Below are 14688 nucleotides of genomic sequence, written 5' to 3' on the forward strand. Positions count from 1 at the left end.
CTCCAATATTATTAAACTGTATAACAAAAAAAGTTGAAAAAAAATCACCATCTCCTATCTCACAACTGCACTAAAATAAGTAAGCAAGGAACTCAAGCACTACTAGAAAATGTAAAGTGTAGTTAGAGGTTCTGATCATGATCAGTACCAAAGGAAATTAGAAAGCTTCTTCAATTACATTATGAAATTAAGGAGTTCTGTCCAAAAATGCATTTCTCACATACATAATAATAATAATATCACACAAGGATATAGGCAATAACTTAATAGGCAAATTTAGTGCTAACTTTACCCCACATAGGCACATACCCACATTGATGCCCCACTATCCATGAAAATTTAGATCCCTCTAAAATTACCTTGGAATTAATCTTAACATCCCTGTTAAAGGCTAAACATACTTCTTTGGGACCAGACAATATACAAGGCTGCATTCTCAGCAGTGCTAAACATGTACTAGCCAAGCTTCTACTTAAACTGTTCAAACTTAACATATCCATATGGTTTGTGCCCGATGCCTGGAAGACGGCCACTGTGATTCCCCTGCACAAGGGAGGCCCCTCTGTGGACATAAATTACTGACCTATCAGTCTTGTATACAAATCCATGTAAAGTGTCATGGCAGAATACATTAATGTGAAGAAAAGTAACATAACTGATTTAGACCCCAGTGTTTGATTTTGTGAAGGGCAAGTCCTGTGTCCTGAACCCAATAAGCTTCTTTAAACAAGTTAGAGAAGCTGTGAATAGTCCCAGTGGTCACTCAGTGCACACTGCTTGTCTCTCAATCTAGTCAAGGCTTTTGATATGCTGGTATTATTGAAAAACTAGATAAACTCAATGTAAATTCCTAAATGGTTCGCTGGATTTCAAATTGGCTATCAAACACATTTCAAGTTGCAAAAAAATGCTGGTGCCTTCTCTGAAAGTAACCTATCTAATGGGGTATCACAGTATTCAGTGCTAGGCCCTCTCCTCTTCAGCATTTATTTTGCAGACATTCATGCCAGTAACCCAGACATGACTCATACCTCTCAACCTCTTAGAGCACGAAATCTGGACAAAGCTATAAGTAATGAGGGGACAAAGGCCCAGAAATAGGAACACTTTAAATATTGATATTACAGACTTAGAACGTTGATAGAATAATACGTTTTGCATTAGCATGAATTTTCTGAAGGGTATGAAGCCTGAAAGTCAAATGTCTGTCATTATTTTCTGACTTCAATCCCCAATGACTTGCCAGTGATTTACTATACAACCACAATTTTATGAAGAACAGACCAAAAATATGGGGCAAAAATCTGGACATTCTGTGACAATCTGTACAGTTGAGAGGTATGAGACATGTGGTTGACCTAGTTTGCTGACATCTGCAAGCTAGACACTATTATCCACACATCCGCTGGTACTAAACAGCTCCAGCGAGGGCTGAAATATACACATACCTGGTGTACTGAAATGTGTGAAAAAAACACAGCATAGTAGTGTTCAGCAAAAAATATCTTCCTACGGCATGCATTATAATTGGTGCTCCTTTTCAGACAAATACAATCATGAGAGAGCTGAGTTCATATGTGGACGATTCCCTCATTGGATCATCATGTTCCCACTATTCTGTGTGGTACAGTTAATTTCCAATAGAATGACCTCAAGATCCGAGGACATCATCATACAGCTGCTCTTTTCCCTTATGAGACCCATCATGCCTTTTGGTATGTACAAATACCATTCAGCTGCCAAGGCCCTAGCAATTTCAACCAAAAAAATAAGGGCTTAAATCCTTCAGATAATCTTATTAGATTAGCACAAATCTCCTATACTCTGTAGCATACTGCCTGCTCTGAGATCAACTATTTTATTTTTATTTTTTTGAGCCAAGAAAGACGCAGTCCTATTTGACCTCCTATTTCTTTACCAGACCAGTGGGTCTACAAATACAAAACTAGGGAAATAAATCTACACCAATAGCTCAACAAAAGTTGTTGGAGGGATAATTTCCTAACTCAACAATGCAAGGCAAACAAAGAACTTGTGTTTTTTGTTCTCAATAAAGAAGGTTTTATCTCCAGTGAGTATCTTCGTGTGGTGACTCCAGTGGATTTTGTGTTACAAAGAACTAATTTAGCAAATCCAGCAGGAAACCAAAGTTGCACTACTGGGGATGGCACCAGACTGACATCCTGTATGTAATTATTTTTCAGCCGTTTACATTTCTTTGAACTAAACTGCACCGTAGCAGTTTATAGCAATAGTTATAGTAATATCTGAACATCATGCTTGTTTCTTCCCAAAAAGATGCAACTAATGGATTTCCATTATCATAAGACATTAGATGAGAAGGTGGTATGCTTTTTGGTGACAACCCTGAACTGATCCAACTACCTGAACACACTCATCAAGTCTTAAGCTTTTGATAAAGTACATATGTGCTGATGTTAAATTCAGCTTGGCAAACCTGCCTGTTAACTGCTTTCAAGGGTCATTACTGTCTATCTTTCAAGAGTTGTGAACCTGAACCATCATATCCCTGCACCGGTTAGTATGTCCTCATTATGATCAACCCTCCTTTTTCTACATGGCATTAGGGTGTCATGTCAACTGCTGCCATCTCTCTCTCTCTCTTTCAATTCAACGCCACCTTCCAAACATCTTTGATAGTCATGCCTGACTGTCACACAATCCATTCATAGCTTTGCTGGATTCTCTCATTTCCTTTTGCTTTCTTCCTGTCTTTCTCAAATCTGCGTCACCACATTGTCTTCTGCTTTCCTGCACATGTGCCCAGGCCGCCATAATCTGTTCTCTTTGCTCTTCTCTACAACTAGAGCTACTTGGGCTTCTGCTGTGATGGCATCATTTCCTTGACTGTCCCACAGTGTGCATCCTACCACCCATCTCAGGCACTTCAACTCCATCACCTCTAGCTTTCTCAGTTACCCTGCCTTCATTGCCCAGGTGTCCATACTATACACACCATTTTGTACTCCTTACTCAGTTTCTTTGGCATTCTTCTGTCACACACTAATGCTGATACTTTGTTCCAGTTGGAAGCAGCCCCTCCGATTCTAGCTTTGACCACCTCATTCTGACTTCCCTTCTCCTAGGCCATCCCTCCCAAATACCTGAAGCTGTTATTCTGTTCTTTGATCTTCCCTTCTGTCTCTGTTCTCGTCTTCTGATTTCCCCATTTGCTGCCATTGCAATTGTCTTATCTGTACCCTGTTTTATAACATATGCCTTCAGCTTTGAATTCCACTCGCCTATCATTTGCTGAAGTTCTTATACAGAGCCTGCCTGTAATACCACATTGTCTGAGTACAGCAGCTTTGTTGATCTATCCCTTCTGACCTGTTTGCTGATATAGTCCATCACCAGTATTAACACCAGTAGGGTCATAGCTGGATCCTGATGCACACCCACTCCCACTGGGAACCTCTCTATGATTCCAAATATTGTTTATGCTTGTGTAGGTCTTTGTACATAGCTTGCACTAATTCTACTGTTTGCAGGACTTGGATCCATCGCAGAACTGCCCAAATTAGCTTTCTTTCTTGTGGACATTTTCATATGCTTTCTCCAAGTCTAGGAATGTACCGTTGCACTTTGTCATCTCTATCTTCTTCTCAACTATCTCTCACTCCAAAAATCAGGTCAGTTGTCCTGATCTGAATCTGAACTTCTCATCTCCCATCTTACTTTCTAGTACTACACATATTCATCAGTCACCTTCTCAAGAACTTTCATGCAGTGGGACAGGAGTTTAATACCTCTAAGATGCCAACAGTTGAGTGGCTCCTTTGCACTTGCACACTGGCACTGGAATGGATATTCTCCAGTCATCTGGGATGCACCTTTGTCTCCATACTGCTATCAGTACCCACCAGAGCCATTTCTCCCCTATCTCACACAACAGCTTGATCATCTCTGCCACAACGTCATCTAAGCCTGCTACTTTCCTTGACTTAATTTTCTTAGTGCTGTTTTTACATCATCTAGGGTGGGCCAATCTTTTTATTTCATTGCTGTATGTCTAGGGCAGAACTTTATTCAGAAACTGCGAGACATACTCCTTCCATCTGCTTTTGATGTCCTGTGGACTGGTCAGCATGTTGTTGCTGGCATCCCTTATGGAGGGTGTTTGACTATCTTCTTTATCCTTCTATCACTGCTGTGCAACCAGATAAGAGTTTCTTTGTGTCTTCTGCTGAGTCACATTCGAGAAGCTAGTAGAGTAACTGATGCCTTGTTCTTTGCTACTGCAATTGCTTTCTTAGACTCTTTGTTAAAGACCTATCAAACAATTTTCTGAGAGTTGTCAGAACATAGCCCATTTAGGCAAGCAGGGCAGTGAGCCTGCTTTTAAAGGCCTCAACTAGAATAGTTGAATTCCTTAATGCATCAGCACCATAGCAGTTGAGAGTACCATAACCAGCTCAGAGGGCTGCCTAGAGGCCACTCTGTAGTGAAATTAAGGGATGAATGCAGAACAGTAAAAATGGTGAGGTGTTAACATGGCATGCAAAACAGCAGACTGTCCATGGGACAGTGACTGCAGAATGGCAGTAACACATAAGAAACTGACAAGATGTCTGGGGACACAAACAAAATGTTGCAAATGTTAGTGTGAATACTTCAATATAGCTAAAGAGAAAATGCATGCATATGCCCTGCACAGGCTAGATGACCAAACTTCTGGGGAGATACTTTTGACATGAAACAACTAGAGAGGGGAGTTCTGTGGAAAATGTATAGCTGGGATGTCCATCTTAGAATGATTTCTCTTCCAGTCATCAAACTTTGGCAGCTTATGTTTATCCCTTTTACTGTGTGTTTGGATGGTTTACTGTTAAGTAGTATATCTTACATTTGGTTAAGGAGAATACCTGTCTGTTTACTGAAATGGAGGACCAAAAGATGAATTCAACTTTGGGAATGTGGTAAAGCTTCATTTCTGTTCAGCATACCTTTCTGAAAGAGCTAAGTCCCCAGCTGCTGAATGGTACGATCACTAGCTAAGAGACAGCATAGTGGTGCGTAACAAGTTCATGGTAAATGATACGCAGTCTGAAATGTTGACATTCGTAAGATCCAACCCAATAATCGAGCACTCAAAACAGAAGACAAACAAATGTCATAACTCTGAAAACAGACATTTTTGCAGGGGAGCAAGGCCCCCTGCACTGTACTACACCCTCTGCTAATTATGTTTATTAAGTCCAAGATGGCACATCCGATGAAGATGGGCAAAATCCCAATTCCTGCTGTACTGCGATCTTGCACAACTACCTGCTTTCACTGTGCAGGGTAGTTACGTTCCAGATTTGAGATTCTGTGTGTTTAATTATATGGGTTTGATGTTATGAGCATCAACATTTTGGTAAGTCACCCCATGGTACTGAGACCATTCCTGCTCAATACCATCATAAAAGGCATTCTAGGCAGCTTAGATTGGAGGGTGTCTCTCAGTTTAACTGATACAGACGCTGCTGTAAAGCTACCTTTTCAGAAGACATGGAAAATGGCGGCGATATCTAAACAAAAGTAGGCAAATGTTGAGGCATTACATCTGACATTTATTTTGTGAGAGTGTCACATTAATGCATAATAATTTAATAATTCAAGAAACAACTGTATTGGTGTTTGAGGGTGAGGAATAAATGTCAGGACAGAAAATATGTACTCTATGAAATATAACTGGTGAAATGGTAGAGATCATCTACTGAGCCAGATTTGTCGGGAAAGAAAATTGGCATTGATTCACATATAGATTCAAAGCCAGCCAAAGGATTCGAGATTTGTTGCATTTGCAGCTTTACACATCAATGACCAGACCTTATTTTAGCTTAAATGGGTTGTATCACTTCATATCAGGCATAAACAGAAAGTGGCAGTTCACACAAAAACAAGGCAGTACCAGTTTTGCATCATATTTTCACTTGACAGATTCTGATGTCAGTGTATTTATACCTTGAAAAAAAAACAGACAGGAAACAAAAATTCCTCAGTCAGTCTCATAGGTGCTTTTCCAAAGGGAATTTTAGGAAAGCAATCCATTGCATGTGATTAATAAGGGGTACCATTAGAAATCCTTTGTTCATAATGATGATGATGATACAAGACAATTCCCCACTGAAGGAGGCCCTCATCAACGTATAATTTTGAAAAAGGGGTAAAAGGTATAACATTTGGAGAATCAAGAAGATAAAGATACAAGCTATGAAAAAAATTGCAATACATTAGAAGAGAATGGACATTAATGTTTTCTGTCTGATTCTTTGTTTCTGTTTTTATTTTTTAATTAAAGACCACAAAAGAGGTATACCATTGCATGGTATATGCAGCAGTTTGGGGTATTTTTTAACAAAAAATCACAGTTTTGCCCGTTAAATGTGAGCAGTTTTCTTCAGCTAGAGTCAATGAAAACAAGATGAACAGAATGAGAGGTTACCCTCTGCAACGTAATGTACTGAACTGAAACATCTGATTTTTGTTGCATTACTTGGATTGATATGAGGCGTCATAAGTGTCTTTAATACATCTAGCACAGATGCAGAACCAGTAATTTTGAGAAGAAATGTAGAAATCACATAATTATAATTCAAAGCACCACTGCTGTAGTTAGACTGATAAGTATTTATATTGAAGAAAACGAGCAAGCAGCTTGTTTTTGAAACCTTGGTGAATGATGTCACAGCTAAGTTAAAACTTAACACATCATTCTGTGCCTTCTTTGAATCTTGCACTGCTTTGCATGTCTAAATGAAGAGCCTGAAATATTTATTCACTTAAATATTCCAAAATGTCAAGATTGCTGTTTCATGTTCCAGATATGTTGTCAACTTAACACCAGGTGCATGGCTGTTTAAAAAATAGTAATTTCTTCAGTTTGTTTCATTTGTTTTACAGGTATGTCAAGACCTATCTGCTTCCAGACAGATCACGTGCAAGTAAGAAGAAAACATCTATAAAGAAAAACACAGTTAACCCCATCTATCGTGAATTACTCAAGGTGTGTATATTCTGCTATTTAATTTCTGGGTTTTTTTGTGCGTGTGTAGGTCAGTTGATGAAATACCTGTACAGCTTTAATTTTACTGTGTATGTATGTATGTGTGTGTATGTATGTATACGGGGATGTATGTATGTGTGTATATATATATATATATATATATATATATATAGAGAGAGAGAGAGAGAGAGAGAGATAGGTGGAGATATGCTCTAGAGAGAAGAGAAATGAAGGGCAGCAGGACTAAGACAGAATATATGTGTGTGAATGAGAGGGAGGACAGAGGAATGGTGAGGATGCAGGGAGTAGAGGTGGCAAAGGTGAATGAGTTTAAGTACTTGGGATCAACAGTTCAGAGTAATGGTGAGTGTGGAAGAGAGGTGAAGAAGAGAGTACAGGCAAGATGGAGTGGGTGGAGAAGAGTGTCAGGAGTGATTTGTGACAGACAAGTACCAGTAGGAGTGAAAGGGAAGGTCTACAAGAGGGTAGTGAGACCAGCTATGTTATATGGGTTGGAGACAGTGGCACTGACAAATAGGCAGGATTCAGAGCTTGACGTGGCAGAGTTGAAGATGTTAAGATTTGCACTGGGTGTGACAAGGATGGACAGGATTAGGAATAAGTATATTAGAGGGTTAGCCCAGGTTGTAAGGCAAGATTACATTAGTTTGGACATGTGCTGAGGAGGGATGCAGAGTGTATTGGGAAAAAGATGCTAAGGATGAAGCTGCCAGGTAACAGGAAAAGATGAAGGCCTAAGATAAGGTTTATGGATGTGGTGAGAGAGGGCACTCAGGTGGTTGGTGTGACAGAGCAAGATACAGAGGACAGGAAGAAATGGAAACAGTTGATCTGCTGTGGCGACCCCTAATGGGAGCAGCCAAAAGAAGAGGAAGAAGAAGTAAGTATGCATTTACCCAGAGCAGAAATCTGAAAAACAGGTAATAATTACAGTTAAGCTTGTCTAGGAACATCTACAATGGCAAGCAAAATGTAGTAATATATGGGTAATTATTTAGAAATAAAAGCTAAGCACACGCCTGTGGATACATACTGTATTAGAAGATGTCAGGCAGACAAGGGTTCCAATAGGGGCAAGGATGGTGATGAGCAAGGTCATGCCCCCTCCCATTTTTTCAGGTAAATGCTATAAAATTCCAGAATTTGAACTGTTTGGGTACCAGCAAAAAACAAGATTTCACAGAACCTAGTATTTTACACCAGAATACTCCATCTTAGCTTGTATTTCTTTCTTTATTGACTTCTGGATCTAAGAATAAGTCATCAACAGCAGGTTCATTGTTATCAGTGAAATGATAGAGAGAGAGAGGAGAATTACAGACAGACAACTACATGGTTGTGAGGAAAAACATCTCACATGCCTAATCAGGTGATCAGGGTGCAGTAATGGAGCTTTACAGATCCAGTTAATATTAGTAGCAAAGAAAAGGGTTCTGTTGCTGAAACCAGAGTGTTGTATAAAAGGATAAACCTACACTTATGTCAAGGTGTTAGCTTATTGTTACAGGAACAGAAATGCTTCCATACAAGTGGGAACAGACATAAAACATTTATCTCATAACTTGTTTTAATAACTGATCTTATTTTTTAGTACATGTGAGTGGAGTTGTGGGAGAATCTTAAGTAGCAAATCAAATGAGTAGGGTTGCTACAATATGAACCAGGAAATGGAAAGTATATTTTAAATTAAGTGAGGTGGCTCTGTCTGTGAGTGAAATGTGATAAAATATGTCTGCAAACATATAAACTCTTATTTCATTAATGTGGTTTGGTACAGGTCCTCAAGTCTCACTTAAAAAAAAAAAAAAAAAAAGGGTAAAGCTTGTTTTCTTGAAAGACCTTCTTTAATGTACCCAGTGGAAATGTTTGCGAGAGTTTTATCCAATATCACTGTGCCTCTGTACATATATTACTTACACAGACTAAAATATTTATCTATACAACGCAACAATGACATTGCACAGTATGTTCCATTTTTGTTGCAACAGGGTTGCAATGTTATAGATTATATACAACAGCCAATCAAAGTACTTGAAAAAAACAAATGCAACATTAGGAAACTGGATTCCCATTGGGGAGCAGGACCACTCAACTTTCAACTTAAAATGGACTTTGGACTTGTTGCTAATCATTTAATGGCAGAACGTTTGAGAAACTAATCCATCCTAAATCACTTAAAAAACACTCCTGTTGAATAAGTTCACAAAAGAAAGTAGTTCCCCTACTAAGAAACCTCACACTTTCATACATACTCCAACATAATCCACAAAAGGCACCACTACACCTGTAGTATAAAATGTACATTAGCCATACAATAATACAAATATATGCAAACACAGAGGTCTATGTGGATTCTAAAAATAACTGGTATCTCAGTCACACATTAACTAGAGCAGAGAGCAGCATATATTACAAGCACCAAAGTGGTCAGAAAACCAAACCTATTACTTTTCCTTTGCTCAAAAAGACCACACACTGTATAGTACAGCTAATCAATTCCTCACTCATTTGTTAGCTGTCTAGACTTTAATTATGGCTCTGCAGGCATACCTCTCAACTGTGCAAATGTTTGCAGAATGTCCAGATTTTTGCCTCAAATGTTTGGTCTGTATCCTCATAAAATCTGTGGTTTTCTGGGAAATCACGGAAGATTTAAGTCACTAAAAATGACCAAATAATGATATATATTTGAGTATCAGACTTCACTTCTAGCAGCTTTCTAAGGTTATAAGAGCGATATTTAAAATGTGTCCCTATTTTTGGACCTTTGTCTCCCCACCCCCCTTTATTTTAGACTTTGTCCAGATTTCTTAAGAGGTTGAGAGGTATGTCTGCAGGTAAGCCACCTCAAGGGAAATTTAGGTCTCAGGCTTAAAGTTTAGTCAGATAATCCAATATGCTTTTTAGTTCTACGAAGGGTCTCTCTCTCTCTCTTTTTAGTTACTGTTTTCTGTTTCTTGCTTATACAATGTTTTAAATTCTGCTGCATCCCTCAACTCTGCCCTTGTTTGAGCTGAGTTGTATGACATTGTACTTTTAGTTGGGACCTATTCACTGAAAGTAATTACAGATGTGATCCTTCCAGTGTCCTAGTTTAGCTAATATATAGTTAAAATTGAGACGTGCTGCCTGACAGTATTTTTAAGTTTAGGGCTGTTTTAGCATTTTTATTTTCTTGTGAAAAAATGGGACTTTGCAATGCTCTGGGCTATTTGCCAGAAGTGAGCGCTGTGAGCTTTTATTAGCTGCTGCTTAGCTGTTCATTGTTTTCAATTCTGTTGCACAGCTTTGCCCTTTTCTGAGTGGAGTTGCATGATACCTCACATCACATACATTGGCAGTCATTGGTGCTGTGTTGTAGCCACTGAAGATTTTCTTAATTTTCCCTTCTGAGTGATGTGTCATTTTTTTTTTCTTTTTGCTGTTGGCAAGTGTGCCCATTTAAATCTCCAGCATTATAGTGTTGCTAAAGATTTGGTGATCCCTTTCCTTAGGTGCTGAAATTCTTTTTGTGTTATCTCTTCTGGGCAGTTTCTCAAGTCACATGTCATTTTGTGAATAACAGAAATAGTGTTGAATTCAAACATTGCTCATACTAACCAACCAAAATTCTCAACCAGCCAGTAGTAATCAAATCCAAGACATCACATCCCTGTGACAAAGAGCTTTAAAAGCTGTTAAAACACTTTGTCCTGGCATACCTTTTGTTTATGAGTGACAGTTTTTGAAAAGTTGTTTTATCTTCTGATGCTGTTCCTTGCCAGCTGACACTGTTGTGTTTTCACCCCTAGAGAAAAACCCGATCTTAACAGTGCTTAAGGGAAGGCAATATTTTTTGTTTAGTAAAATTATATGTTCAATGTATTGATTTTTTGGAAGGGGGGTGGGAGTAATTTGGATTTGCATTCATTTGTTGATAGTTTTAACCAAGCAGCAAAGTCCTTGGAATTTTCAAGTAACATCAGTAACTCCAGTATTACTTTCTTGGATATGGATATTTTTAAAGATGATAACAGGCTTTGTACAGAAATAAGTTACAAAAAGGCAGCAAACAATTCTTTACTACATTATCAAAGTATGCACTCCAAGTATAAAAAAGTTGGGGTTATCAAAGCAATGTCTGATAGGGTCAGGAGATTAATTAGTTATGATAATAGGGTTCCGATTTTGGAGCAACAGTTAAGGAGCAGACTACAATGTAGGGATTACTCCAACACTCAGGTGGATACACCAACTGACATGCATAATGTGGATTTGTTACACAAAAATAATGAAAAGTGGAACACGGCTGTGTCTTTAACACACAGTTTAGATGCTCAGAGAATAAAAGATATGACCAACAACTGGAAGTTATTTAACACCAGTACAGAAGTTTTGTGGGCTTTGGGGTAAAGGACCTACGTTTATTGGTAAAATGGGTCATTATGCTAAGAATTTGTTAGAAAGTAAGAACAAAGAATGGCTAATTTCAATAAATAGGGTACTTTCAAATGTTATAGTTCAGAATGTATGTTAACTGATGAATGACCAAATATCTTTTGTGTGAATACCTCTAGGACTTTTTTTCCACTAGGTGTATTCAATAGTAACTCCGAGTACATGGTGCACTTAGCCACTAGCATGGCCTGAAAACATTTACTGTGTTAGAAAAACAGTAAGGAAATTAAGGGAAATAATTTTAGAGCACGGTTAGGCTATCAAGAACAAAGATCTTCTCAATGCTCTATGAAAACATAGTACTAAATGCAGTGGTTCAAATAAATCATCTTTAATGTTTTAGATCACATAAAAAAAATGGATAAATGAAGAAGTAGGAACGATCACTTAGAATACACTGAATACAAATGGCAGATGGTTTTAAATGCAACTTCAGATTTTGGCTTGTATTCATCAATCAATGTTAAATATCATTTGAAAAGATTTGAACCTGTGATTAAGGAAGAACCAATGACAGCAGATTTTTTGGACTATATATTCAGTAATGTTGCGTTTGTTAGTCAGTCTGATAGTCTCATGCCCGGGTGACATTTTTAGTGAAGAAAGTGCATACTGTTTGTATTTATTTGCTTAATTTTTTTGGTCTGGAGAATACTTGGTAGCATTTTTAGTAGATATAAGCAGAAGTATCACTGTGGGAAAAGTCTGCCATGTATTTACTATCTATTGTTTACCAGAAACTGAGGTCCACAAGATGATGAATTAAGAAGCAAATGTTTGGCTGAGACAGATTTAGTATTAGATAAAGCTGTGAATGTATATAGAGAAAATGAGATAACATAAGAGCTTGCAGTGGAAATGGATATTTGTAGAATTAAACTTTAACAAAAAAGAGACTTAAAGTTAAGTTAAAAGGGACATTTGAACATCGACGTTGTTGCTGAAGGAGTGGTTATAGACATGACGCAAAGCTTGTCCAGGGATGAAGGATGAATGCAGCATGCATTCAGTGCTGTATATTGAATACTTTTTCAAAATGAGTCAAATGAAAATAAACAAGTGGTGAAAGAAATGTTTCACATGTATTTAATGCAAAAAGAGGGAAAGATAATTCCTGACTCTGACAAAGTACAAGAGTAATTTGTGAAAGCCATATGTGTATGTATGTATATATTTGGATATGTGTAGAATGGATACTGTGACTACAGAAAAGGCATAAGCATGTGGATGTTGACACATGATGAATCACTGGACTGAGAAACATTGCATCAGTGGGAGAAGAGCTAACCTTTTAGCTTGATACTTGTGCAAACTGTAATGTCTTGAAAGTGTATTCAGAGACTTGAGTTTGCAGGACACTTAAAAGGGCTTACATGGTATGTTCATAGGTTCATAGGTTCGTACTAAGCTAACTGCCCTTGCGGGCCATTGTAAGCCTAGCCAATTATCCCTTGTGAGACTCAAACCCTGCACCTTGTGTTTGTAAGCAAACACCTTAACCATTAGGCCACCCTTACAACCCCTTAGTTAAATGCTGTAACTTACCTCAAGCCCTTAGAGTTCAAAGATTTTGTCTTTGTATCCATAAACATTCTACCTCATTGATTGTTTTTGGTGGAAAACGGTCTATGGGGGGATTATATATCTGATTGGTTGATCCCATTCTATTCACCCTAGCAACACTCGGGCTCATTCAGGTCCCCTACCCTACCAACAATTCCCACCCACCCGCATATCATCAACACTTATCCTAAGCTAATCTTCACCTACCACATTACCACCAATCACAAAATAGTTTATAATCCATACTTTTGTCCCTCCTTCACACACCTGCTAAACACTTCCTACTTTTTTCTTTCTTTCAGCTGGATTCCTCCTACTTTGTAACTCAACAGCCCCACCCCAACCCACAACCAGTCAAACCCTATCCAGCCTTCAATCAGTATCATGTTTACATTTTCACTAAGTGTACAGTCACATAATTAGCATGCTATTCAAAGTACTACAGTTCACTTCTCTCCTCTTTCTTGCACACACAACCAACTATCATACACCTCTCAACACCAGTCTTATGCCCAATGCTCAGTCCAGTGCTCTCCATGGCAATTGCTCTCATATTTCATCAGTATAGCTCACAACCTTAGCAGCCTACCTCACATCCATCTTTTCAAACAAATGTATATAAAACCAAGTAATCCATCCCACAAATTAGTCACACAGAACAAATTTAAAACAAAGTGGCATTATTTATTCCAGTTATTCCCTACCCAGTCTGCAACTATGTGACAACAATCACCTCAAGCCAGGTCCAACCACAACAGCCTCTCTCACAATACCCCACACAACCATTAATAATGTAATACCTCACTCCTGCAACTTAGGTAAAACAAGTCTAAAGTTTATAAACATTAACCTTAGAAGTATCTGTAACAAAATAACTGAACTGCATGCAGTCATATCTCATTATAACCCTGACATCCTCAGTCTTTCAGAAAAATGGCTAAAAGCCAAAGGCAGAGAGACTAAAATACTCCCTCCAGGATGTAATATCCTTTAGTCTGACAGTATGCATCATAGCCTTAACTATTCCCCCTGGCAATAACATTAGCACAGCAGAGAAAGTACTATCCTGAGCATCTACCAATATAACCCAAGAAACCATCATCCTTGGGGACCTTAACATAGACTGGCCACTAACTGTGTCTAATACCCCCATTACCAACATTAACATGTCAGATTTCTCTCAACTCATCAATACACCAACAAAATATAACAAGTCCTCTTCTAAGGCCTGTATTCTAGATTGGATTCTCTCAACTAAACAAAATAATATCTATAACTATGGCACATTGTCTGACAACCTAAGTGACCATCTGCCCAGTTTTGTGAACAGGCTTCTATTCAATCTAGTAAAACATCACTCAAACAAGAATCTGTATAACCTAGACAATTTTAATATCGACAGTTTTATATCCACTCTCAAGCAATACAATTGGAATATGTTAAAAAATTCTTCCTTTAGACAAAGCCACTCTCGAATTTAACAAAGCCTTTACCAATATACTGAATGAACATGCTCCTATCAGGAGAAAAAAAGTTAAACTTAATCCAGCAACATGGGTTTCTAAAAACAGTTGGCAATTAATGATGCTCAGAGACAAGGTCTGGAAAGCATGGCATTACAACAAATGCCAGGAAAAACTTCTACACTACAGACA

General features: G+C 38.2%; 1 protein-coding gene across 3 annotated transcripts in view; it reads left to right on the forward strand.

Annotated features, from left to right (window-relative positions):
- The window catches only part of LOC122804506 (synaptotagmin-like protein 2), a 3492381-nt gene that overhangs the window by 3100014 nt on the left and 377679 nt on the right, over positions 1 to 14688 (forward strand). For all 3 annotated transcript variants that reach the window (XM_044074423.1, XM_044074432.1, XM_044074438.1), the window contains one exon: positions 6910 to 7012. In XM_044074423.1, coding sequence (XP_043930358.1) covers positions 6910 to 7012 — 103 coding nt within the window. The remainder of the gene's footprint in view (positions 1 to 6909; positions 7013 to 14688) is intronic.

The sequence above is a fragment of the Protopterus annectens genome, chromosome 1.part1 (assembly GCF_019279795.1).
Source record: "Protopterus annectens isolate FY-2018-M chromosome 1.part1, PAN1.0, whole genome shotgun sequence".
In the NCBI taxonomy this organism is placed as follows: domain Eukaryota; kingdom Metazoa; phylum Chordata; order Ceratodontiformes; family Protopteridae; genus Protopterus; species Protopterus annectens.